Source organism: Coenobita brevimanus, chromosome 1 (genome assembly GCF_032717465.1).
Source record: "Coenobita brevimanus isolate Jiangsu-jjx chromosome 1, ASM3271746v2, whole genome shotgun sequence".
Taxonomy (NCBI): Eukaryota; Metazoa; Arthropoda; class Malacostraca; order Decapoda; family Coenobitidae; genus Coenobita; species Coenobita brevimanus.
The window spans coordinates 61,153,295-61,179,166 of NC_136954.1; the positions used below are offsets into that span (position 1 = coordinate 61,153,295).

Here is a 25,872-nt window from a genome sequence, read left to right on the forward strand (position 1 = left end):
TAACACTGGCAACTTTCAGGAGTTTGCAGGGGCTCCTATTGTGGCACATATTACAAGAGGCATCAGAAAAGTGTCACTATTGAGACTGCATTCGCAAATTTCATGCAATTTCCATGAGTTGCTGATATTGCAAACAGTTGCATGATGTTGCCGCATATTATGAATCCGCAAATTAGGATTGCACGATTTAGGCGATTCCACCGTAATTATTAGTTTGTTTAGTATTTGAAGTCTCCAACATGCTTGCATGCATCAGCCTTGGTCACTTCATGGCGATTCTCCACGTTGCTCGATCCCTGACAGCTTCCCTATTCAGTCCCATATCCCTGAGGTCGCACTCAACCTTGTCCCAGGTCTTTTTCAGTCTACCTCTTGCAACCCCATCCCCGACATTAACACTTCTCACTTTCTGCACCCAATTATTATCCCCATCCTCTCCACGTGCCCAAACCACCTCAATCTACCTCTCCTCATCACAACACCAATACACTCCAGTCCCATCCTACTCCTCAACTTTTCCACCATAAACCTAGCCCCCCTAGGCCTCAAACTCAGGGACTTACACTGCACATCTACCCAATCATTGTCATTTCTGTACATCTAAGCCTGCAAATATCCTCTTCCTTTATTACCCAGTTCTCACTACCATACAGGATTACACTCCTAACACATGCTGCATATAAAGATCCCTTAACACAGAGGGAGGGTCCTACAAAGATCCTTTAGCACGGAGGAAGAGTCCTCTCAATGTCAGAAGAGGCAACAGCTCCCTCAACTTGTTCCAACCACTCCTCACTCCAGCCACAGAGCTAGCTCCAGCCCCACCCCTAGCACATAACATGTTTCCCAAATAACAAAACTATTCCACACACTCAAGAGACTCACCAGCAAGTTCAATCCTTTCATGCCTGACAGTCTCCACCTGCTCTCCCTGATGAACCGCACACATGAAATCAGCATCATCTTGCAATCTACCTCTAACACCACTACATCTCTTATGCACCCACTTATCACAGACACTACACAAGATGGAATTACTTCCCACGCCCTTGTGGCAAATCGCACGTGGCCACTCTCCCTCTTTCTTGACAGTACTCCCACCAGCCCCAGATGCCATCACTTTTGTTTCATCTGCATTTACTCTTAAGCCCTCATGCCCCATACCATCTCTCCACTTCCTAAATCTTTCCTCCACCTCCCTGTCACGAGTAAAATAAAAGACTTCTCCGCCTCCCTTTCGTGAGTAAAATAAAAGACTCCTCCACCTCCCTTTCATGAGCAAAATAAAAAGACTTCTCCACCTCCCGTTCATGAGAAAAATAAAAGACTCCTCCACCTCCCTTTCATGAGTTAAATAAAAGACATCGTTGTACTGATGGAACAGTAGTCACCAATCACCTCACTACTGCTCACATATATGACAATTTACAGGAGGGCAAAGTCAGGAAAATATATAACTTAATACTTATTTCAATACTGTATACTGTACTTACTTCTCACACACATCCGGTGCAAAAAATACATTGACCTTAATCCAATCGAAGACGCTACCAGCTGTCCCTCTTCCTCCTGGCTTGCACTCCTCGGGTAAGTCTCTGAATCCCCGCTTCACCATCTGCGCATGGCGTTTTGACTCTGCAAGCTGGCAGTGGATGGTATATATCACTTTTGGCAAATGATATATGGGAAAGCTAATGTGTAAACTGTATTTGAAATGGTGAAAAACTGGACAACGAAAAAGTTTTGAAAATTGCATTGACTGTACCAATATACCCACTGCTAACTTCCCAGTACTGACATGTTAAAATTATTATCCTCTTTTTTGTGCAAATACCAAAGCAATATATATCAGGGATTTTATTGTTTTATAAACAACATAGAATAACTAACCTTATGCATATGTCGCCAGTGCCATAAACAGCATATAATGAACACCAACACCACCATCATCTTCAGTATTTGCCCCCACCGTAGCTCTCGTTGGATGTCCCGTATAAACAACAGCACAGCCCAGCATGCCAACAACAGGAGTCCCACGCACAGGATATACAACCACACCTGAGGTGAGTTTTTAGAGAAACTAAATTACAGTACAGCAAGCTCGCCCCCAACGCGTGGGTTTCGTTCCTAACGTGGCGCGTTCGGCGCGAAACCGCGTAAGTTTTAACTACTCCTTATTTTGCTCCCTAGATCTCCTAAACGTGGTCTTTTGCTGTTATCTGCCATTGGTAATCAATATGAAGCACTTTAAGTGGTTAGAAGGTTTATTTAATGTTATAACTTACAAATACAGCACTGCACAGCAAAACTTCAACATACAAATACCGTCGTAAACACAAGGCAACATTCCGATGCCAAAACCAGTCGGCGTCGGAATGTTGCCTTGTGTTTACGTATTTGTATGTCGAAGTTTTGCTGTGCAGTACTGTATTTGTAAGTTATAACATTAAATAAACCTTCTAACCACTTAAAGTGCTTCATATTGATTACCAATGGCAGATAACAGCAAAATACCACGTTTAGGGAGTCTAGGGAGCAAAATGGTTTCTGGACTATTCGCTGTCAAGCCAGTTCGCCGTCACAACAATAACAAGACAACATAGACTTTGATGGATCCCCCTGAAATATAGTTACTGTATTAAAGTATTGATTAATTAATAATAAGTATATTTATAAAAGTATTGATTAATACTGTATAAGTATATTTATATAATGACGGGGAATCATCCAGTGTGCGAATTGTCCTGACGGGGAATCGTTCATGTTTTGACGGGGAATTGACATGATGGCGAATTGTCTTGGAACCCATCGATCGTGTGTAATCTATAACTGGTTACAAGGCTTTATTTAATGCTTTAACTTTCTTTAAGTGCTTTAACTTACAAGAGCATACCAGAATAGTAAATATTTAACTTATAAATACAGTACTGTGGAAAAGCAGTACAGCAAATGTATTTAACAAACAAATAAAAAAGGTAATATTCTGACGCCTATCAGAAAACTGGTTATAAGACTTTATTTCTTGCTTGAACGTTATTTAATAATACTTTAACTTGCACATAAACTTATCAGAACAGTACTGTAAATATTTAACTTACAAATACAGCACTGAGGAAAAGCAGTACAGCAAATCACACCACGTGATCAAAACAAACCGTGCGTGCTGAGCTGATGTTCGAGGATTTGGCCTTTCAAAGGCCTCTCTTGCGTAAATATATAGTTTTCATAATGGTTCTTTAATCTTACGTTGTCTTATACATATCCCAGCACTAACCGTGTATAATTGTGAGCGCATTCGGCGAGAACGTGTTCGGGGCAAGTTTACTATACACCCTTGATACAATGCTCTAATTGGTACCACACCCTTGATGTTAAAGCCGAACACAATACTGTTTGGTAACATCCCAGCCGTCGTAGCTTTTACTGAACAAAGATCATTTAATATAGAGAGTCATTCAGCCATACAGTCATATACAGTAACATACAGCTAGGTGAAAATGGCTCTTTTTCTCAGTATATGCTCTATTTATTGCTCCTTTCACTACACCGGTCACCCAACGACTGAGGCGACGATCTGCAGGATGCGGAGGAGAGAGAGAGAGAGAGTGTGTGTGTTTAGGGACGTCACACTGGTCAGTGTTTCCCACGCATCCATTCTTTTACTGAACAAAACTTGTTAAATGAACATAACATTTGGCCAGCTCAGGGTGGTCTTTAAAACTGAAATTATTCAAAGAAGGTCAGTATATCGAAGGTGTATTGTACCATGATCTGGATACTGATCCAATACAGTAGACCCTTAACTAATGTGGCTAATACAGTACTGTATATCCGGGAATTTTATCAGGCAAACTGAAATGCAAAAATCACCTCTGAAACCCATGTCATATGGTTAAGCAGCAGAAATACCTTACTGATTCACTTCCTCATCTCCCTGGTTCTATTCTAATCGTTTTTATGGTGGCAAATGCTTGTTTACTAATGATTTTATTTTCCCTGGCCATGTGGAGAGGATGGAGGGTGAAAGACTGACGAAGAGAGTGTATGTGAGTGAGGTGGAGGGGGGAAGAGGGAGGGGGAGGCCGAGGATGAGATGGAGGGATGGGGTGGAGAGGTATATGAGAGAGGGGGGTGTGAGTTGGGAGCAGGGCAGTGAAATGGCGGGGGACAGGGCGACTTGGAGGTGATTTGTTTGTGGCCACCCCAAACGGGATTGAGGCGTCTGGCAATAGATAGATAGATAGACAGATTATATCTACGTTCATCCTGATTCACTCTGTGTGTTGATCAAGCATTATGGCAAACCTTCTAATACTACTGAAATCTATTATTACACGCAATAAACTCAATGTTCCATGTATGTGCATATCTAATCCACAGAATGCTTAGTTTTCTGTTTATTCATGATACTTTTATGACAATACACACTCACTTAAGTCTGCATTACTGAAATTTTAATTAATAATCTGAAAGGCCATCAAGCGATTTGAGTCTGCCTGTTGGTGACCTTCATACCAGCCACCTCAACCCACTGGCCTATCCCACAACATGACCTTTGTGGTATATTTTTTAAGCATTTCTTTTTTGTGGGAGGGGGGGGAATGCACATATGGCGAGAAATATGGTAGGTCAAGTTATGAACGTTTAGGCTAAGTCTGGATAAATCAGCACTGATAAAGGTAATATCATACCAAAAATAGTATTGTAAAACAGTGTCTTTGTCCTTGGCACACCACAAGATGGTGTCTCAGGCACCATTGGATACAGCTGGGCAAGAATTGATAAAATTGGAATCGATGATTCCGATTCTTAATGCCAATGGAATAGCTAGAATCGATTCCTGAAGTAAGTAACTCATGTCTTATGGTGATAATTAATAATCTCTCATCTCTGCCATGTCATCCCTGCTGTCTTGGAAGCCTGGAACAATAGCACATGCAATATGCATAAAACATTTACATTTTTTGAATACAAGAAACCTCAGAAAGTAGTGAAAGATGTCTATTCCTTATTATTTTGAGGGGCACAATGTTTTTTAATAACAAAAATCATATGTTTTTTTATAACAAATATCTACTTTCCTTTGAAAAATAATATAACTTTTAAAAAACTTTAATCATGCAGCTGTGTATTACTGTACTCAGAGAGAGAGAGAGAGAGAGAGAGAGAGAGAGAGAGAGAAAACAACAACACAAGTGATATTTGCTATCAAATATTGTCTCTTTCTGTAATACCTGACTGCATAATATAAAGCAGTGTCTGCTCAACTTTTAACTCATATTCTTGTTAAGGAATAGAATTATATTAATGTTTTTGTCCTTCAGACAGCTATGTCTTTGGGACACTATAGTAGGACAAATCTAAACTTGTGGCTAGGGTGGGGCACGAAGCTCTGTACAGTGTTGCCACGTTTTCCATGGCGTGATGCCACCCCCCCCCTCTCTCTCTCTCTCCCCTGGGGGAGATGTGCGTCACTCTGGGGAATTTTGTTTCTTTTATGAGTGACTTTCATTTCTTTATTTTTTTTATTATATCTAATTATATTTAAAAATATTTATTATTGTTTTGCATATGTCACCAGATGACCTCGCTGGTGCAGCGCCATGATTTTTCATTCAATCACTCTCTTCTTCCTTCCCTCCCTTCCTCCATCCCTCAACACCTCCTCTGGCCTGCCTTCTTCCCCCCCTTCTTTCTCTGTCTCTCTCTCTCTCATCTATGGTGTTTTAGGATACATTTTGGTTATTTTCTTTAACATTATATTGTACATATTGTAAATTTGACTTTATTTTCACACCTCCCAGGAGGTAAGGACACAAAGTAAAGTGACACAAGGAAGCTCTGGCCGAGTTAGTCTGGGTCTGTGTGAGTGTTGCCGCTCACGAGGGTTTAATGTATTATTTTTTCTTTTACCAAGAAATTGGCATATTTTTACTTATATTCCTGCACATTATCTTATAATCACAATTGTGACATTATTACCCACCCCAGAAATACAGTAAAAGCCAATAAAAGTGACTACTTTTTTTTTTTTTAGCAACACTATAAATTATTTATGCCAAGTTTCTGTATTGCCATATAAATATTTCATGCATAATAAGTTTACTGTTCTTTCATATATTATAATACACATGTTAACATTGTATTCATATGTGTTTATCGTATTTGTGATGCCTTTTACATATATAACAGCCGTTTCACATCGCGGGTTTGGGAAACATAGCACCACTGTACAGAGGGTCATGCCCCACCCTAGCCACAAGTTTAGATTTGTCCTACCATAGTTCTCCACCAATTATGTCAGGATTGTAAGCAACTGAGGAAGCCTCCGAGCAAGTAGGTGTGCGGTAGGCCGCTGGCCACTGTCAACAGCCAACAGTGCCAAGTCAGACGTCAGTACATCAGCACTGCCACTGTCTGGCATGACACCCAACACCTATGCAACCATGTGGCAAATTGCTGTCTCGCTGTCACTGTACTGTAGTGTCAGTCAGCGGTCTGTAGAATCACATCATGGGAATCGGTTCCCCAATTGGGAACTGATTCAGAGGTAGCTTTCTCAGAATAACAGGAATTGATTTTGGAACTGATTCCTGTCCAGTCCTACCACTGGACATTGTAAACATCGTTACCACTATTGTGTCAATCGTTTACCACCATATAAGTCATTCATTCATTCATTGCCAGACGCCATGTATCCCAAACGGGGTGGCCAAGGGCTTAGAGTTAATTGTTTTACAGGGAGGGGCACTAATCCTCCACCAACCCCACTTGACCATATAAGTAATTTTTTAAAAATATGGAAAACAAACTTTTAGGTAGTGAACTGGTAAGGTCTTGCTGCTGCTTAAACTAAACCATACATTTACCTAAACAAAGCTACACAGGGCAAGATGAGTGGCTGGTCGAGGGTTTGATGAGGTACATGTATCAAAGAACAGATTAAATATTCTCCCTTATTGTGCCCTTGTTATCATTTTCTCTTAACCTATCCATGCTTATGTTTGTTTCTGACACTTTTTTCTTTTTCATGGAAGAAAGAACCAAAGGCCAGAAGCCAGTAAGTTTGTTCTTTCCAAGGAAAAAAAAAAATAATAATAACAAGATAACAGAGAGCCAAACAAGATAATGGAGAGCCAAATTCAAGATCTGTTAATTTCGAGATGCCTGGACACACTGCATTTGAAAGACTGGAGGTCATAGACAGTAGGAAATACAGACAGAGGAAGACAGTTCCAGCGTTGACGTGTTGCATAAATGAAAGACTAGTAGTAAAGGTTAATTCTTACATTAGAGAGATGGGCAGAAAAGGGAAAAGTGTTTCTTGCTACACACGTGCTACACACCCACTGTAGTGGTGGAGCAATATAAGCAGAGAGTTCAGAGGAGCGAGCAGTGACTACTGAAGAAGCGATAGAAAAAGAGATAAAGATATATCAGTATGGAGAAGATACAGAGGCTGAAGGGAGCCTGTAGGAGGAGTGTTAATGAGATGAAAAGGACTCCACCTTGTTGAGAAGGGCTGTATGTGGGGAACTTCCTCACATGAGAGTTGTACTCTACACAGGGGCAAATAAATAAAACCTGTGTATAGTCAACAACCGTGCAGGGGTAAAAAAGGCACAGAGATGGCCAAGCACACCTGATCTCTTGGAAGCAGATTTGACAAGTGAAGTAATACAGTAATCACTCGATTATTCTGACACTAAGTATCCGACATCCTCTGTATCCAAATGTTAGGCCTTAGCTCTATTATATCTGTATCCAGATTTATTTGTCCGTACCTCAACATAAAATTTCCAACATCGCCGGTTGGGCAGCCTACAAATTCCAAAAACTGATTTGGCGGCCGGCTGGCCTCTCAGGCCAAGGGCAAGTCAATAGACCCTAACCCACAAGCTGAGCAAATATGGCCGCTCGGCCCCTCATCAAACAATCAAAGTCCCCCAGCCACCTGGATCACTGGGATGCTACTGGTGCATGCGAGTAATACAGACCCTAACCCACAAGCTCAGCAAATATGGCCGTCCGGCTCCTCATCGAACGGTCAAAGTTCCCTGGCTGCCCTGATCACATGGATGCTACCAGCTGCACATGAGTAATACACACCCCAACCCACAAGCTGAGCAAAAATGGCTGACTGCCTCTTCACCAAACAGTCAAAGTCCCCCGGCTGCCTGGATCACTGGGAACATACCCGCCATGAGTGGGTAACAGAAACCTTAACTCACCAGCAGAGCAAAAACGTCCAACCGCCTCCTCACCGAATGGTCAAAGTCCCCCGGCTGCCCTCATTCTCCCACATCCCTCCTCCATCCCCCCATCCCTCCTCCATCCCCCTCCATGCTCAGCACTGTCAGGAGTGTCTCCCTCCTTGTACCCCTGCCCTCCCCTACCCCTGGTTAGTGCACTGCCTGCCCTGTATCGCCATGAGCAACTTTTTTTTAGCTTTTGGCAATTTAATCAAATACCTGTACTACTGGCTGTATTGAAATTCTGAAAACACCATGAGAAAGCTTGTGAAATTCTGCATCTAGACATATGCTTAGCACTTGCATGGTACAGGCCATATTTTATGCTAGGATGTTGGGATGTTATTTGAAGCTATTCTTACTTTTGAACAAGTTTATTCTCACTGCATTTCTGTACTTTTACTCATCAGTTTTGTGTGTTTTTATTAGCTTATAGCATAAACACTAGCGAAGATGATGGTATACTCTGTACAACTTATACCAACATAACCAATTTCTGGGGGTAGGGGGGTTTTCAAGAATACTCCCCCAGTATCCCTGCTTGTCGTAAAAGGCGACTAAAAGGGTTGGCGGAGGGTTAGTGCCCCTCCCCGGAAAACAACTAACTAAAAAAACAAACAAGAAGCCTCGGACAAGGACTGACCAAACGATGACGACCAAGGACCGGACAAAGGACTTGGTAATGAGTACATGGAATGTAAGAGGAGCGAATGATGAGGTGAAAGAGACAGAGATTGTCCAGGTGCTTGAGGATGCGAAAGTGGATGTATGTGGAATAACTGAAACAAAATGGAGAGGAGAAAGTGTGAGAGAATGGGAGTATGGATGGGGTATATGTGCAGGAGTAGATGGGAATGAGAGGGCAAAGGAAGGAGTGTGTATAGTTGTGAGTAAAAGATGGAAGAAGAGCATAAGACAGTATGGATCAGTTGGGTCAAGGATTGTGTGGGTAAAGTTGAAAGTTGGAATACAAATGTGGGCGATTGTGTGTGTGTATGCGCCAACGCAAGATCGTGCTAGAAGAGTGAGAGAAGAGTTCTGGACAAATGTGGAAGTGTGCATGGAAAAGTTTGGAAGGAATGAGAGAGTGTTTTTGATTGGTGATATGAATGGTAAAGTTGGTAATGTGAAGGTAGATGGAATAGTTGGTGAGTGGGGTGTGCCTGCTGAGATAGATGAGAATGGGAGTGCGTTAGTGGACATTTGTGCTGGGAGGGGGTTGGTTATAGCCAATACCCTCTTCAGGCATAAAATGATCCACAGGTATACATGGCGAGTGATGAGAAGGGTGGGTGGTGAACTGAATGAAAGGAAGGCAATGATTGATTATGTGTGTGTGGATGAAAGGATGCGAAGATGTAAAGGATGCAAGAGTGTATAGAGGTTGGGGGAGTGGACTTTCTGACCACTACTTGGTGGTGGCCAGAATTAGGATGCAAGTAAGATGGAGGAATAGAAGAAGGGAAAGACGAGAGGAAGGAGTAGTTGCAAGGAGAGTGGAAAGGTTACAAGAGGATGAGAAAAAGGCAGAGTATAAGAGAGAAGTGGAGGAACGATTGGGCAAATATGAATTGGAGCAGATGGGAGACGTGGAAGGTATGTGTAAGATATTTACAGAAGAAATATGTGCAGCATGTGATGTGGTGTGTGGAAGGAAGAGAAGACGGAGGGGGGTGCAAGGAACAGCATGGTGGACTGAAGAGGTGAAACAGGCTGTGGCACAAAAGAAGAAAGCATACAATGAATGGATGAGAAATAGGGGCGTGGAAGAAGTTGAGAGGCGGAAGAGAGAGTTATATGTGGAAAGGAAGAGAGAGGTGAAAAGATTGGTAAGAGAGAGTAAGAAGAGAGCGGATGAGGAATTTGGAAGGAATCTGAGTGTAAAGTGGAGGGACTGTAAGAAAATGTTCTGGAGAGAAGTGAAAAGAGTAAGACAGGGTGGAAGTGAAGTTAGCAGGGGAGTGAAAGATAAAAATGGTAGATTACTAGTGGAGAAGGGAGACAAAGTGAGCAGATGGAGAGAACACTTTAAGGAATTGTTGAACGTAGAGGATGGTAGTCTTGCGAGTATAAGTGGCTGGGGAATGGCTGGGAGAAGGAGGGAGGTGAGAAGACAGGAAGAAATCAGTAGGATAGAAGTTGTGGAAGCAATGAAGAAAGTTAAATCAGGGAAAGCCCCAGGAATTGATGGAGTGTGTGGTGAAATGCTGAAGCATGGGGGAGAGATAGTAGTAGAATGGATGTGGAAGATGTGCAGATTGGCCTGGGAGGAAGGTAGAGTCCCGGAGGATTGGAAGTCAGGTATAATTATTCCCTTGTACAAAGGAAAAGGGGAAAAAGAAGTGTGTGGTAATCATAGGGGCATTTGTCTTCTTAGTATAATAGGAAAAGTGTATGGTAGGATACTTAAAGACAGAGTTAGAGAAAGAACAGAGAAATTAGTTGGAGAAGAACAGGGAGGCTTTAGGAAGGGAAGAGGTTGTGTAGATCAGATATTCATTCTTAGATCTTTAGTGGAAAAGTTTCTAGAGAAGGGAAAGAAGTTGTATGCGGCTTTCATGGATTTGGAGAAAGCATATGACAGGGTGGATAGACAAGGATTGTGGAAAGTGTTAAGAATATATGGAGTAGATGGGAAGTTGTTGAATGCTGTGAAGAGTATGTACGATGGTGCGAAGGCTGCAGTGCGTGTGGATGGTGAACTAAGTGAATTTTTCTCTTTGAAAGTTGGTTTGAAACAGGGATGTGTCATGTCTCCATGGTTGTTCAATCTGTACATGGATGGGGTAATAAAAGAGGTACAAGGTAGGGTAGTGGATGTTGGAGTGGCCCTGGTGAGAGAAGATAGTGTTTGGAAACTCCCTGTACTGTTGTTTGCAGATGATACTGTGTTGTTGAGTGAAGACGAAGGGGAGCTGCAAGGCTTGGTGGATGAGTTTGAGAGAGTGTGTAAGAAACGGAACCTAAAGGTGAATGTAGGGAAGAGTAAAGTGATGGTCTTTGAGAGAGGTGAAGTTAGTGAATGTACAGCGAGGTTGGATGGTGAGGAATTGGAAAATGTGAGTACGTTTAAGTATTTGGGTAGTGTGATGAGTAAGGATGGAGGTTTGGAGGGTGAAGTGCTTGAAAGGGTACAGCAGGGAAGAAAGGTTGCTGGTTCCTTGAAAGCAGTGATAAGAAACAGGGAAGTGAGGATGGAAGTGAAAAAGTTACTACATGACAGTATTGTGATACCAAGTCTAACGTACGGAAGTGAAGCTTGGACATTGTTGGAAGGACACAAGTCAAGAGTGAGAGCAGTGGAAATGAGTTATTTAAGAGGAGCCTGTGGAGTCACGTGGAGAGACAGGCTGACGAATGAGGATATAAAGGAACGTTGTGGTGTGGATGTGGATGTGATAGGAAGCGTTATGAGGAATACACTGAGGTGGTTTGGCCATGTGGAGAGGATGGAGGGTGAAAGACTGACGAAGAGAGTGTATATGAGTGAGGTGGAGGGGGAGAGAGGGAGGGGGAGGCCGAGGATGAGATGGAGGAATGGGGTGGAGAGGTATATGAGAGAGGGGGGTGTGAGTTGGGAGCAGGGCAGTGAAATGGCGGGGGACAGGGCGACTTGGAGGCGATTTGTTTGTGGCCACCCCAAACGCGATTGAGGCGTCTGGCAATAGATAGATAGATAGATAGAAATTTGGCTGTGGAAATGTTTTTCTTTGTGAGTGTGAAAGCAGCCACAGCTGGGTTCTTGGCTCTGTTCGTGTCCCAGAAACTTACTGAAAACTTACATTTCCCGAGGGGGTTAAAATTCTTTTTGCAACTCTTGTCTTCATTGATTTTTTTCTGGATTTTTGTTTTAGCACTGTTTTCTTAGTGTCTAGCATTATATTGGATATTTCCATGTGTGTCTTGATGTCTACTTTGCTGAAAGACCAAAGAAGACTGCCACAATTAGGAGGGATACCGTACATATAGGTATGGTATTTGTGGATCTTTGTTGTATGCATTGTTTTCTTAGTGTTCTGCATTATACTGGATATTTCCATGTGTGTTCTGATATCTAAATACAGCTAAGAGACCGGAGAACACTACTATAACTGGAAGGGGTACTGTATATATAGGTTGGGTATAGGTAAGGTATAGGTACAATGTAGGATATTGCTCCATATCCGGATTTCGTCCATATCTTGACATGCCTTTGGCTCTATTATGTTGGATAACTGAAGAATTATTGTATGATCCTTTCAAGATAAATCCTGAGAGAATGAAACCTCAAGTATATATAAAGGTGATGACGGATTGAGCTGGAATTTGTTAAAAATTAGAGGATACTCCTGTGGAAGATTCTGATGGGCTGAAAGTTGTAAGAACTGAGTTTTTGAAACATTAAAAACAAGATTACTTTTACCACAATCAGAGACATAAGCCAAGTTGAACCAGGTGTGCCAAAGCCTCATCCCCTGTTTGTTGAAGCAACTGCTGAGATGGACGCTGCAGAAAGCGAATGGAAAGGTGAAGGGTGGAGTCATCAGCGTATGAGTGGATAGTGTTAGATGTACAACTTAGGTCACTGATGAATAAATGGAAGAGAGTTGGTTATAGGACAGGGCCCTGAGGAACACCACTATTGATAGCTCTAGAAGAACAGTGGCCATATACAATAGCAGCTATAGAACGACCAGAAACAAAGCTAGAGATGAAGGCACAGATAAAAGGATAGAAACCATAAGAGGGCTGTTCGAAAACAAAAGGTTTATGCCAGACTCGATCAAAAACCATTGAGATGTCCAGTGCAAAGGCAAAGCTTTGGCCAAAGCCCCTAAAGGAGGATGACCAGGAGTCTGAAAGGTGGGTGAGAAGATTGTCAGTGAAGCGTCCCTGGCGGAACCCATATTGACAATCTGAAAAAGGGTTGTGATAGGAAAGGTGCTTTAAAAATTTTCTGTGAAGAAATTAGTTAAAAAAATATATATATGATTTATCTATGTCAGTTTTCATCAATGTATGAAATATTTACTCTTTAAGGCTTTCATAATTATCAATATTTATTCAAAAGTATTATTATTCTGTATTCCATGACAGGTTAGATGTTCAATGGTCAAACACAAAATATTCTTTGTTGAGTCACTTAGTTGTCCACACCATTTTGTACCTCGTTTGATGGGCGAGAATCTGTACCCCAAATGACAGTGTTCACTCCACCCATGACTAAGACTCATTATTCTAAGTCTAAAAACAGTTTAAAAATCAACCTGAACAAAATATTTAAGTCTAAAATATCAAAATCGGTAGAAAAAATCAAAACCCATTGCAAAATCAGGGGTAAGCCTAAGTTAAGCAGGGTAGGGTGGTATTTCTACCCGCATCACTATTCCAGGGCATCGTAAATCAGGGTTTGCCTGTACCTCACTTGTGATTTTCCTACCTTCTTCCACATATACCTCATTTATGATTTGCCTGCCTTCCTCAAAATCATTTATAATTAGTCTGCCTTTCTCCAAATCTGATTCATCTGTGGTCTGCCAACCTGCCTTTAAATGTACCACCAACATCTGAGTCCTCTTGCCCCTCTTACTTCACTCTCTATGGACTGTGAAAATAAATCAACTGAATCTATAGCAATCAACACTGAAGACTCTGATCTGACTGATTTTTTTTTTTTTTTTTTTTTTTATGCGGGGAAGAAGGAACCAAAGGCCATGAGCCCGCAGTAACAGTTCCCTCCAAGAGAAAAACAAAATACAATATAGAGCCAAATTCAAGATCCGATCATTTTGAGATGCCTGGACACACTGCGTTTGAAAGACTAGAGATCATAGGCAGCAGGAAATACAAACAGAGGGAGACAGTTCCAGAGCTGACCTGTTGCATAAATGAAGGACTGGGAGTAACGGTTAACTCTTGCATTAGAGAGTTGGACAGAAAAAGGATGAGAGTTTGCTGCCAGACGGGTGCTACGCGCCCATCTTAGAGGTGGAGGAATGCAAGCAGACAGTTCAGAGGAGCAGTGACCATTAAAGTAACGATAGAAAAGAGATAAAGATGCAACAGTGCGGCGAAGAGACAGAGGTTGAAGGGAGTCAGTAAGAGGAGGAGAGTTAATGAGACGAAAAGCCTTTGACTCCACCCTATTGAGAAGAGCTGTATGTGGGGAGCCTCCCCACACATGAGAGTTGTACTCCACACAGGGGCGGATAAAACCCCTGTATAGAGTCAACAATTGCGCAGGAGGGTAAAGAAAGAGCGGAGTCGGCTTAGCACACCCAATCTCTTGGAAGCAGATTTTACAAGAGATGTAATATGATCTTTCCAAGATAAGTCCCAAGTAAATGAAACCCCAAGCATGTTCAAGGATGATGCAGGATTAAGCTGAATATTATTAAACATTAGTGGGTATACCTGTGGAAGATTTTGTCGGGTTGATAGATGTAAGAACTGAGTCTTAAATGCATTAAAGACAACCATATTATTATTACCCCAGTCAGAGATACGAGCCAAGTCAGACATTAGGTGTGCCATAGCCTCATCCCTTGTTTGTTGAAGTAACTGTTGAGATGGGCGTTGCGGGAACCAAATGGAAAGGTGAAGGGTGGAGTCATCAGCGTATGAGTGGATAGGGTTAGATGTACAGCTTAGAAGATCATTGATGAATAAAAGGAAGAGAGTTGGTGATAGGACAGAGCCCTGAGGAACACCACTGTTGATAGATCTAGGAGAAGAATGATGGCCGTCTACAACAGCGGCTATAGAACGACGAGAAAGGAAGCTAGCGATGAAGGCACAGATAGAAGGATAGAAACCGTAGGAGGGCAGTTTGGAAATTAAAGATTTATGCCAGACTCGATCGAAAGCCTTTGAGATGTCAAGTGCAATGGCAAAGCTTTCGCCAAAGTCCCGAAAGGAGGATGACCAGGAGTCTGAAAGGTAGGGAGAAGATCGCCAGTGGAGCGTCCCTGACGGAACCCATACTGATGATTGGAAAGAAGGTTGTGATAGGAAAGATGCCTTAAAATTTTTCTGTTAAGAATTGACTCGAAAACTTTGGAAATACAGGACGTTAAAGCAATTGGACAATAGTTGGAGGGTTGGGAGTGGTCACCCTTCTTTGGGACTGGCTGAATGAGAGCAAACTTCCAGCAAGAAGGAAAGGTACAAGCTGACAGACAAAGACGAAAGAGTTTGCCTAGGCAGGGTGTAAGCACAGAAGCACAGTTCTTGAGAACAACAGGAGGGACCCCATCAGGCCCATATGCCTTGTTAGTACTGAGGGCAGTGATGGCAGAAAATACATCAACTGAAGAAATTTTAATGTCAGCCATGAGGAAGTCAGAGGGGGGAAGTGATGGAGGAACAGCACCGGAATCGTCTAAGGTAGAATTGGAGGAGAAAGTCTGTGCGAAGAGATCTGCTTTATCAGTAGAAGAAACAGCTACAGAACCATCAGAGTAGAAAAGAGGAGGGAAGGATGATGAGGTAAAGTTGTTAGAAAGATTTTTGGCAAGATGCCAGAAGGACCGGGAAGAATTCGAGTTGGAGAGTTGAGAGCATTTAGTATGGATGAAATTTTTTTAGTAGAGCGAAGAACAGACTTAGCACGATTCCGGGCAGAAACGTAAAGATGATGTGATTCAGGGGTGGGTTGGCTCCGGTACCTTTTGTAGGCCCTCTCCTTGTTGCGGACAGCATTAGAACAAGCGTGGTTAAACCAAGGCTTTCTTGCGTTAGTCAAAGGATATGAGAAAGGAATGTATGCTTCCATGCCCGAGAGAATAACCTCCGTAATGCGCAAGGCGCACTCAGATGGCTCACGGCCATGGAAGCAATAATCATTCCAGGGAAAATCAAAGAAGTACTGCCTGAGGGCCTCCCAGTCTGCGGCTCCAAAATGCCACAGACGATGTTTCCCTGGAGGGTCCACAGGCCGTACCGGAGTGATAGGACAGGTTAAGGTAATAAGGTTGTGATCGGAGGAGCCCAACGGAGAGAAAAGATTAACAGAGTAAGCAGAAGGATTAGTTGTGAGGAAGAGGTCAAGTATGTTGGAGCTCTCTCCAAGGTGGTCAGGGATACGGGTAGGGTGCTGTACAAGCTGCTCTAGGTCATTAAGGATAGAAAAGATGTAGGCTTGTTCACCAGGTGGATCCGTGAAAGGAGAGGAGAGCCAAAGGTGGTGGTGAACATTGAAATCTCCAAGAATGGAGATTTCAGAGAAAGGAGAAATGGATAGAATGTGTTCCATCGTAGAAGTAAGATGGTCAAAGACTAAACACTCATCAGCAATGGTTATTATGGATTCACCAGACTTACTTTCAAAGCCCATGAAGAGAGAAGCACAAAAGGCTGGACTATGGATGTTGAAGGTACTTCATTTGCATTCTGCCTTTCTTCCTTCAAACTGCAATACCTTACCTCAACATTCTTGCCCACTTCTAGGCCCTTCTGCACCAGACTGAAGAAGGCTTGAATCAAACTGACCTCAAAATCATCTGGTGGTTCATCAAGTATGAAAGATCTTTCCACAAACTGATCAATCTGTAAGCAAATGTAAAAATGTAATAAATCTACAACATAAATAAATACCAGAGAGGCAACAAACATGAGCAAATACACTATCATTTCTTGAATTTTGCTTATTGCAGCTAAATAAATGTACTGTAATGACTTGTATTTGTAACTCAAGAAAAAATGAAACACACAACACACATGCTTGAGGGTCCCTTCATACTGAACCTGCTGCATCTGAATCCAAATAGACCAGGTGCCTATTCTGGGATGGTGGTTTTGGTGTCTGGGTACAGTGGTCTCTTTTATCCGAAATTCTTTTAACCGTAATATGCCATTAACCATAAGTTTTGCTAAAACATTCTCCTTTTGATTAACCGCAAAAATCTGAAATCTAGCTGAAAATTTAAAACGGCGGGTTTGTTTTGCACCACTAGCGTTAGTTTGAGGTTGCTCCGCTAGTCACTAGAGCAAGTGAGTTGCCCACTCCCTTACCTGCATCCATCACCTAGGAAGATTTGGATGATGTGGAAGATGATGTGGATGATGTGGAAATGATTGAATAGGGAAACAGAAAATATGAAAAAACAATTAGGTTTAAGACATCATTTGTTCGAATTGCTTACAGTGAATTATGTAACTGTTTTGGTGAAGGTTTATTTAAGTTTATTTGAGTGAAGATTTATTTAAGCTGACAGTTTCCATCACAGTTACAAAAGTGCAGTTACATATGTAGTTACTACAGCGTATTAAGTGATTTGGTGATGGTTGACTGGCTTTTGGGGTGGTGGTGGTGGGCTAGACGTCGCCAGAAATGGGTGATGTGTGAGTACAATACTGTTCTCTTGTATCCTACATATTATTACAGTATCTTTTATATAAAAAAATCAATTAAATGAAACTTTGAAAGTCCCATGATTTTCAGATAAAAGAGACTCCACTGTATTAAGAAAAACCAAGAATGGAAGGTCAATCAGTGAAGGTATAACCTTGACCATAAGACTTTGATCTCACTGGATATATGAATCAGAGGAGAAAGATACATTCCTCCATTCCCCCCAATTCCACCCTGCCCCATCAGTGCCATCAGAGGTATTATCAACAGCAAAAGTAGGAGGTGCTACCCAAAACTTCCAGTAATTTGAACAGAGGGAGCCAACTATTTGCAGTTTTGCCTTTTGCTACTAGGAGGAGTCAGCAGCACCCCTTGTGTGTCAGTGTGGTCCCGGGCGTGTCTGTAAGCAGACGTGTCGCTGAGCTACACTTACTACTGTAACGTAGTGTGTAGGTGGTTTGGCAGTTTTGCAATGGCAGACCACACGGAACAGAGAACCTGCATCAAGTTCTCCTTCAAGATCAACAAGACGGCTGCAGAAACTCATCAGTTGCTTCAGTAAGCCTTTGGTGATAATGCCATGCCCCAAAGCAGAACATTTTTCTGGTACAAGCGGTTCAAGGAAGGACGAATGTCCGTCGAAGACGATAACCTTTCTGGACGACCGTCAACGGCAACAACACCAGAAAACATCGGAAATGTTCCTCACGCTACCTTGCCAATTGTAGACGAACTATCCATGATGTCTGTGATATCGCTGGACTGCATATGGGAGCATGCAACACATTTTGTCAAACATATTGGACATGAGAGGCATTGCTGCAAAGTTTGTCACTCTGCTGAGTGACGAGCAGAAGGCATATCGCGTTGCAGTTTGCAGAGAGTTCAAGAATCCCGCAAAGGGTGGCCGCAGACAAAACGCCTCCAAGTCGCTCTGTCACCCACCATTTGACTACCCTCCCCCCAACTCACCCCCCCCTCCCTCATATACCTCTCAACTCCATCCCTCCACCTCATCCTTGGGCTACCCCTCCCTCTCCCTCCCTCCACCTCACCTACATACACCCTCTTAGTCAGTCTTTCATTCTCCATTCTCTCCACATGTCCAAACCACCTCAGCGTATTTCTTCTAATCTTCTCAACCACATCCACATCCACCCCACAACGTTCCTTCACTTCTTCATTCATCAACCTGTCCCTCCATGTCACTCCACATGCTCCTCTCAAGTAACTCACTTCCACTGCTCTCACTCTTGACTTGTTCCCCTCTTGCAAAGTCCACGCCTTGCTTCCATACGTCAGGGTTGGGATCACAATACTATCATGCAGTGACTTCTTAACTTCCATACTCACCTCCCTATTTCTCATCACTGCTTTCAGTGAACCAACAACTTTCCTTCCCTGTTGTACCCTTTCATGCACTTCATCCCCCAAAGTTCCATCCTTACTCATCACACTACCCAAGTACTTGAATGCACTCACACTCTCCATATCCTCACCATCCAACCTCAATGTACATTCTGTGACTTCATTCCTCTCAAACACCATAACTTTACTTTTGTTTACATTAACTTTCAGCTTCCTCCTACCACACACTGTCCCAAATTCATTCACCAAACCTTGCAACTCCCATTCACTCAACAATACTGTATCATAAGCAAACAGCAACACCGGAATCTTTCAAATCTCACCCTCATTCATTAGAGCCACCCCAACATCCACTGCCCTACCCTGCACCTCCTTTACAACCCCATCCATGTATATATTAAACAGCCATGGAGACATCACACAACCCTGTTTCAGTCCCACACTGAGATCAAAGAACTCACTCAGCTCACCATCCACTTGCACCGTAGCCCTAGATCCTTCATACATACTCTTCACAGCATTCAACAATTTCCCATCCAATGGGGAAAATTGTTCCGATATACGAAATTTTGAATTACTAAAGTTTTTTTTTGTCCCTATCCCTTTCGTATATCGAAGACTCACTGTACTCTATATACCAAGATGTTGCTTCCTTCAAATGATTTTCCTCAACTTACATGAGGTCTTGTTTACTGAGGAGGTTGATGAAGGGTATATCTAACCCCTCAAGTCTGAAAAATCATTCCTAAACTCAATTAACCTGCCCCGTGCCAATGACTTCTATATACGTCGGGCCCTGCATGTGCACAAAATGCCAGCGACGTATATAAATGTCATCAAATTGAAATATTTGCCAAAATTTAAAAATTCAATACTGGTGCAAGATATCTGCTAGGGATACTCTCACACCTGTTTAGGCCAAACACCCATGCTATGAGTCATCATGTCGTCCCTTCTGCTGCGCAGGGCCCAGCCAACGCAGTTCCACTTTGTGAGTGAGTGAGTGAGCACCATGGTGCATCGCGGTATTCCCCAACAAAAGATTGACGAGCTCCCAAATATCCCCTAAGATGGAAAAACTGATTCTCCCACTGACGATGATAATGTTGATTGAGACTACGTCCAACCTGAGTCGGAATCAAGCAGCAAGGACGATTTTCTATCCACAAGAAAGGTGACGTATATGGCTGTCTGCATGGCTATATATTACCTCGCACCACCACTACTACCACAACCACTTCCCATCTCACCACGCTGCTCTCGCTCCATGGACAATGCCTCTAGTGATGAGGAGTATGAGGCTGACCCCTCTGGTGAACATAGGCTGCCTTCGTAGGTTGGACTGCCCAGAAAAACCCAGGAGTGTGGATGAACCATTTAGTAAAATGTACAAGGTGAGCAATGCTTTGCTCTATTCACGTGGTGCATGACGATATCTGCCACCTCCAGCCCCACACTGTGCTGTCTCCCCCCAAACCAGCACCTCCACCACACCTGAACCTCCCAGCACTCCCTTCCCACAGCCTCAAACGGTGGGGAAAGGAGCAGGAAGTAAAGTAAAAGGGAAGGGAAAAGGCAGGAGGAAGAAAAGTGCGAGCAATGGGGAAAGTGAGGAGGCAAGCTCTTTTCCCCATGCTCCTCCCCAACCTACTACCGAATTTCCTCCCTATCCTGATGACGGCAACAGAGGTGGCCCCATTGGTGATGAGGGTGAAACCGAAGGAGGGGATGAAATCACATGGGAGTGGAAAGATGGGAACAATTTCATTCCCATCATTCATCCCTTCACAGGCAGTGATACAGCAGACTGTACTGTGCCAGAGGTGACTCCCACCTCAAGGAGAATCTATTTCTTCAAGAATTTTTTTTTACGACGGAACTAATATTGAGAATTATTCTCCTCTCTAACACTTATGCTGTCTTCTACCAATATGCGGAGTGTGACGTAGGGTTGCACCTAATCCCATGCTTTTGGCTCAGTGGGCTAGACCGAAGGGTCGGAGGATCGAATCCACCCATGGGTCATTGGTAGACATCAGGAAGGGCATCCAGTCATAAAATGCTACACACTACAATCCAAAGTCCTCTATCCAGGGGAAACGCCTTAGCCCTTTGGGGATAACTGGTGCAAAACTTTTTTTTTTCTGAGGAATATCACACCCTCCTCCACTTCAAAGTGTCAGAAACCTCTGTTATGTGTGAAAAAGATGCCTATGAATGTTATTGAAATGTATATATCCATTAGTGCAAGTTATTTCATAAGTATCCCAGCTTGTCGTAAAAGGCGACTAAAAGGGTTGGCGGAGGGTTAGTGCCCCTCCCCGGAAAACAACTAACTAAAAAAACAAACAATAAGCCTCGGAAAAGGACTGACCAAACGATGACGACCAAGGACCGGACAAAGGACATTGCAATTGGAACGTGGAATGTAAGGGGAGCAAATGATGAGGTGAAAGAGAGAGAGATTGTCCAGGTGCTTGAGGATGCGAAAGTGGATGTGTGTGGAATAACTGAAACAAAATGGAGAGGAGAAAGTGTGAGAGAATGGGAGTATAGATGGGGTATATGTGCAGGAGTAGGTGAGAAAGAGAGGGCAAAGGAAGGAGTATGTATAGTTGTGAGTAAAAGATGGAAGAGGAGCATAAGACAGTATGGATCAGTTGGATCAAGGATTGTGTGGGTAAAGTTGAAAGTTGGAATACAAATGTGGGCGATTGTGTGTGTGTATGCGCCAACGCAAGATTGTGCTAGAAGAGTGAGAGAAGAGTTCTGGACAAATGTAGAAGTGTGCATGGAAAAGTTTGGAAAGAATGACAGAGTGTTTTTGATTGGTGATATGAATGGTAAAGTTGGGAATGTGAAGGTGGATGGAATAGTTGGTGAGTGGGGTGTGCCTGCTGAGATAGATGAGAATGGGAGTGGATTAGTGGACATTTGTGCTGGGAGGGGGTTGGTGATAGCCAATACCCTCTTCAGGCATAAAATGATCCACAGGTATACATGGCGAGTGATGAGAAGGGGGGGTGGTGAATTGAGTGAAAGGAAGGCAATGATTGATTATGTGTGTGTGGATGAAAGGATGCGAAGATGTATATTGGATGCAAAAGTTTATAGAGGTTGGGGGAGTGGACTTTCTGACCACTACTTGGTGGTGGCCAGAATTTGAATGCAAGTAAGATGGAGGAATAGAAGAAGGGAAGGACGAGAGGAAGGACTAGTTGCAAGGAGAGTGGAAAGGTTACAAGAGGATGAGAAAAAGGCAGAGTATAAGAGAGAAGTGGAGGAACGATTGGGCAAATATGAGTTGGAGAAGATGGGGGACGTGGAAGGTGTGTGTAGAATATTTACAGAAGAAATATGTGCAGCATGTGATGTGGTGTGTGGAAGGAAGAGAAGACGGAGGGGGGTGCAAGGAACAGCGTGGTGGACTGAAGAGGTGAAACGGGCTGTGACACAATAGAAGAAAGCATACAATGAATGGATGAGAAATAGGGGCGTGGAAGAAGTTGAGAGGCGGCAGAGAGAGTTATATGTAGAAAGAAAGAGAGAGATGAAAAGATTAGTAAGAGAGAGTAAGAAGAGAGTGGATGAGGAATTTGGAAGGAATTTGAGTGTAAAGTGGAGGGACTGTAAGAAAATGTTCTGGAAAGAGGTGAAAAGAGTAAGACAGGGTGGAAGTGAAGTTAGCAGGGGAGTGAAAGATAAAAATGGTAGATTACTAGTGGAGAAGGGAGAAAAAGTGAGCAGATGGAGAGAACACTTTAAGGAATTGTTGAACGTGGAGGATGGAAGTAATGCGAGTATAAGTGGCTGGGGAATGGCTGGAAGAAGGAGGGAGGTGAGAAGACAGGAAGAAATCAGTAGGATAGAAGTTGTGGAAGCAATGAAGAAAGTTAAATCAGGGAAAGCCCCAGGAATTGATGGAGTGTGTGGTGAAATGCTGAAGCATGGGGGAGAGATAGTAGTAGAATGGATGTGGAAGATGTGCAGATTGGCCTGGGAGGAAGGTAGAGTCCCGGAGGATTGGAAGTCAGGTATAATTATTCCCTTGTACAAAGGAAAGGGGGAAAAAGAAGTGTGTGGTAATCATAGGGGCATTTGTCTTCTTAGTATAATAGGAAAAGTATATGGTAGGATACTTATTGACAGAGTTAGAAAAAGAACAGAGAAATTAGTTGGAGAAGAACAGGGAGGCTTTAGGAAGGGAAGAGGTTGTGTAGATCAGATATTCATTCTCAGATCTTTAGTGGAAAAGTTTCTAGAGAAGGGAAAGAAGTTGTATGCGGCTATCATGGATTTGGAGAAAGCATATGACAGGGTGGATAGACAAGGATTGTGGAAAGTGTTAAGAATATATAGAATAGATGGGAAGTTGTTGAATGCTGTGAAGAGTATGTACGATGGTGCGAAGGCTGCAGTGCGTGTGGATGGTGAACTAAGTGAATTTTTCTCTTTGAAAGTTGGGTTGAAACAGAGATGTGTCATGTCTCCATGGCTGTTCAATCTGTACATGGATGGGGTAATAAAAGAGGTACAAGGTAGGGTAGTGGATGTTGGAGTGGCCCTGGTGAGAGAGGATAGTGTTTGGAAACTCCCTGTACTGTTGTTTGCAGATGATACCGTGTTGTTGAGTGAAGACGAAGGGGAGCTGCAAGGCTTGGTGGATGAGTTTGAGAGTGTGTAAGAAACGGAATCTAAAGGTGAATGTAGGGAAGAGTAAAGTGATGGTCTTTGAGAGAGGTGAAGTCAGTGAATGTACAGCGAGGTTGGATGGTGAGGAATTGGAAAATGTGAGTACGTTTAAGTACTTGGGTAATGTGATGAGTAAGGATGGAGGTTTGGAGGGTGAAGTGCTTGAAAGGGTACAGCAGGGAAGAAAGGTTGCTGGTTCTTTGAAAGCAGTGATAAGAAACAGGGAAGTGAGGATGGAAGTGAAAAAGTTACTACATGACAGTATTGTGATACCAACTCTAATGTACGGAAGTGAAGCTTGGACGTTGTTGGAAGGACACAAGTCAAGAGTGAGAGCTGTGGAAATGAGTTATTTAAGAGGAGCCTGTGGAGTCACATGGAGAGACAGGCTGACGAATGAGGATATAAAGGAGCGTTGTGGTGTTGATGTGGATGTGATAGGAAGCGTTATGAGGAACACACTGAGGTGGTTTGGCCATGTGGAGAGGATGGAGGGTGAAAGACTGACGAAGAGAGTGTATGTGAGTGAGGTGGAGGGGGAAAGAGGGAGGGGGAGGCCGAGGATGAGATGGAGAGATGGGGTGGAGAGGTATATGAGAGAGGGGGGTGTGAGTTGGGAGCAGGGCAGTGAAATAGCGGGGGACAGGGCGACTTGGAGGCGATTTGTTTGTGGCCACCCCAAACGGGATTGAGGCGTCTGGCAATAGATAGATAGATAGATTTCATAATAAGAAGTGCAGTGTAAGTACTTCATTTATAATTTGCGTAATGTGTCTTTTGTGTTCGAGAAAAGACACTTCTAGTGTGTACAATGTGCAAGAATAATTTGTCGTGTGAAAAAAAGATGCAAATGTAAATATATATACAAGTGGGCAAACACTAATGTGAAAACTAGAAATTCCAATAATACGAACATTATTGGAAAAATGCCACTCACTCACTCGAATGTTGTAATGTGCCCCAACACATAATTATGCTTAGAGACAGTTCCCACATCATCTATATATCTTCCGAGAGTGGCTGGGTCATTTGGGATACTTACCCATGAAGAAAACCAAGATCTACCTCAACTCGCTTGGCATCAGCGGCGACCAATGAAATTGCTCACCGAGAGGGAATTGACCTTTTAGGCTCCTGTGAGTACTTTTATGGTTGTTTGCCATGTTTTCTCATCATTCCTAACCTATCATATATATATATATATATATATATATATATATATATATATATATATATATATACACTCAATCCTCGTAAATCATGGCAATTTGGGTCTGGACCACTGCCGCGATTTACAAATTCCGTGGTTTATAAAAAATAACTCTTATGTGAAAAATGAATTTGGGTCTGGACTTTGGCCAACCACCCCCCACAGCACCCTACCTATACCTATCTAGGCACCATCAAACACAAAGATACAAATTTAGGAATATTCAGCGCATGTATTTAATAGAAATAAGCAATGTTAAGAGATCTCACCTTAATCCTATGACGAAATTGCTTAAGTGAATGGAGTGGGGTGGTGTTGGGAAGAACTTAGAACCTCTCAGCACTTGTTCTTCCCAAACTCTTTCACCAGCTTTGAAAACTTCCCTCCCCTCTCAACATGACGAATGAGCTCCAAACGTTGACTCTACAACAACTGCGGCAGCTTCTTGACGCCATACTGCTTAGAGCGCTTCACTGGGGGGTCGGGAGGGGCCATGGCAGGTAGGAGGCGGAGGGAAGTTGCACAAAAAAGGCAGTTAGCTCTCGTACTCCACGGTGACGGTCTGTAGTGTGCGGACTGGCGGGACAAGAACAACAACAACATGGTGGCATTAGTATGCACATATGCCGCCAGGGACGTGCGGTGATTGGTTGTTGGGTCACGATTTTCAATTTGAACGCTGGGATTTACGATTCTCCTCCGAAAAGGCCCACTTCGGTGCCTAGGTCCGCGATTTTCGTGACTTAACAGTGATTTAAGGATGCCGGCAGACTGACAGCCACTTAGCCGTGATTTACGAATCCGTGATTTATAAATACGCGATTTACGAGGATTGTGTGTGTATATATATTCATCATTCATTGCCAGACGCCATGTATCCCAGACAGGGTGGCCAAGGGCTTAGAGTTAATTGTTTTACAGGGAGGGGCACTAATCCTCCACCAACCCCACTTGACGTAAGGATGCCAACAGCATCTGGTGTTCCCAGGCGGTCACCCATCCAAGTACTAACCAGACCC

The 25,872-nt window shown here is 43.0% G+C and overlaps 1 protein-coding gene across 2 annotated transcripts in view; it reads right to left on the reverse strand.

The window, feature by feature from the left end:
• LOC145407535 (uncharacterized) overlaps positions 1-25,872 on the reverse strand; it is a 137,594-nt gene that overhangs the window by 85,941 nt on the left and 25,781 nt on the right. For both annotated transcript variants that reach the window (XM_080279234.1, XM_080278724.1), the window contains exons 6-8: positions 16,656-16,778; positions 1,891-2,058; positions 1,494-1,642 (exon numbers count right to left, since the gene is read on the reverse strand). In XM_080279234.1, the coding sequence (XP_080135360.1) occupies positions 1,494-1,642; positions 1,891-2,058; positions 16,656-16,778 (440 nt within the window). The remainder of the gene's footprint in view (positions 1-1,493; positions 1,643-1,890; positions 2,059-16,655; positions 16,779-25,872) is intronic.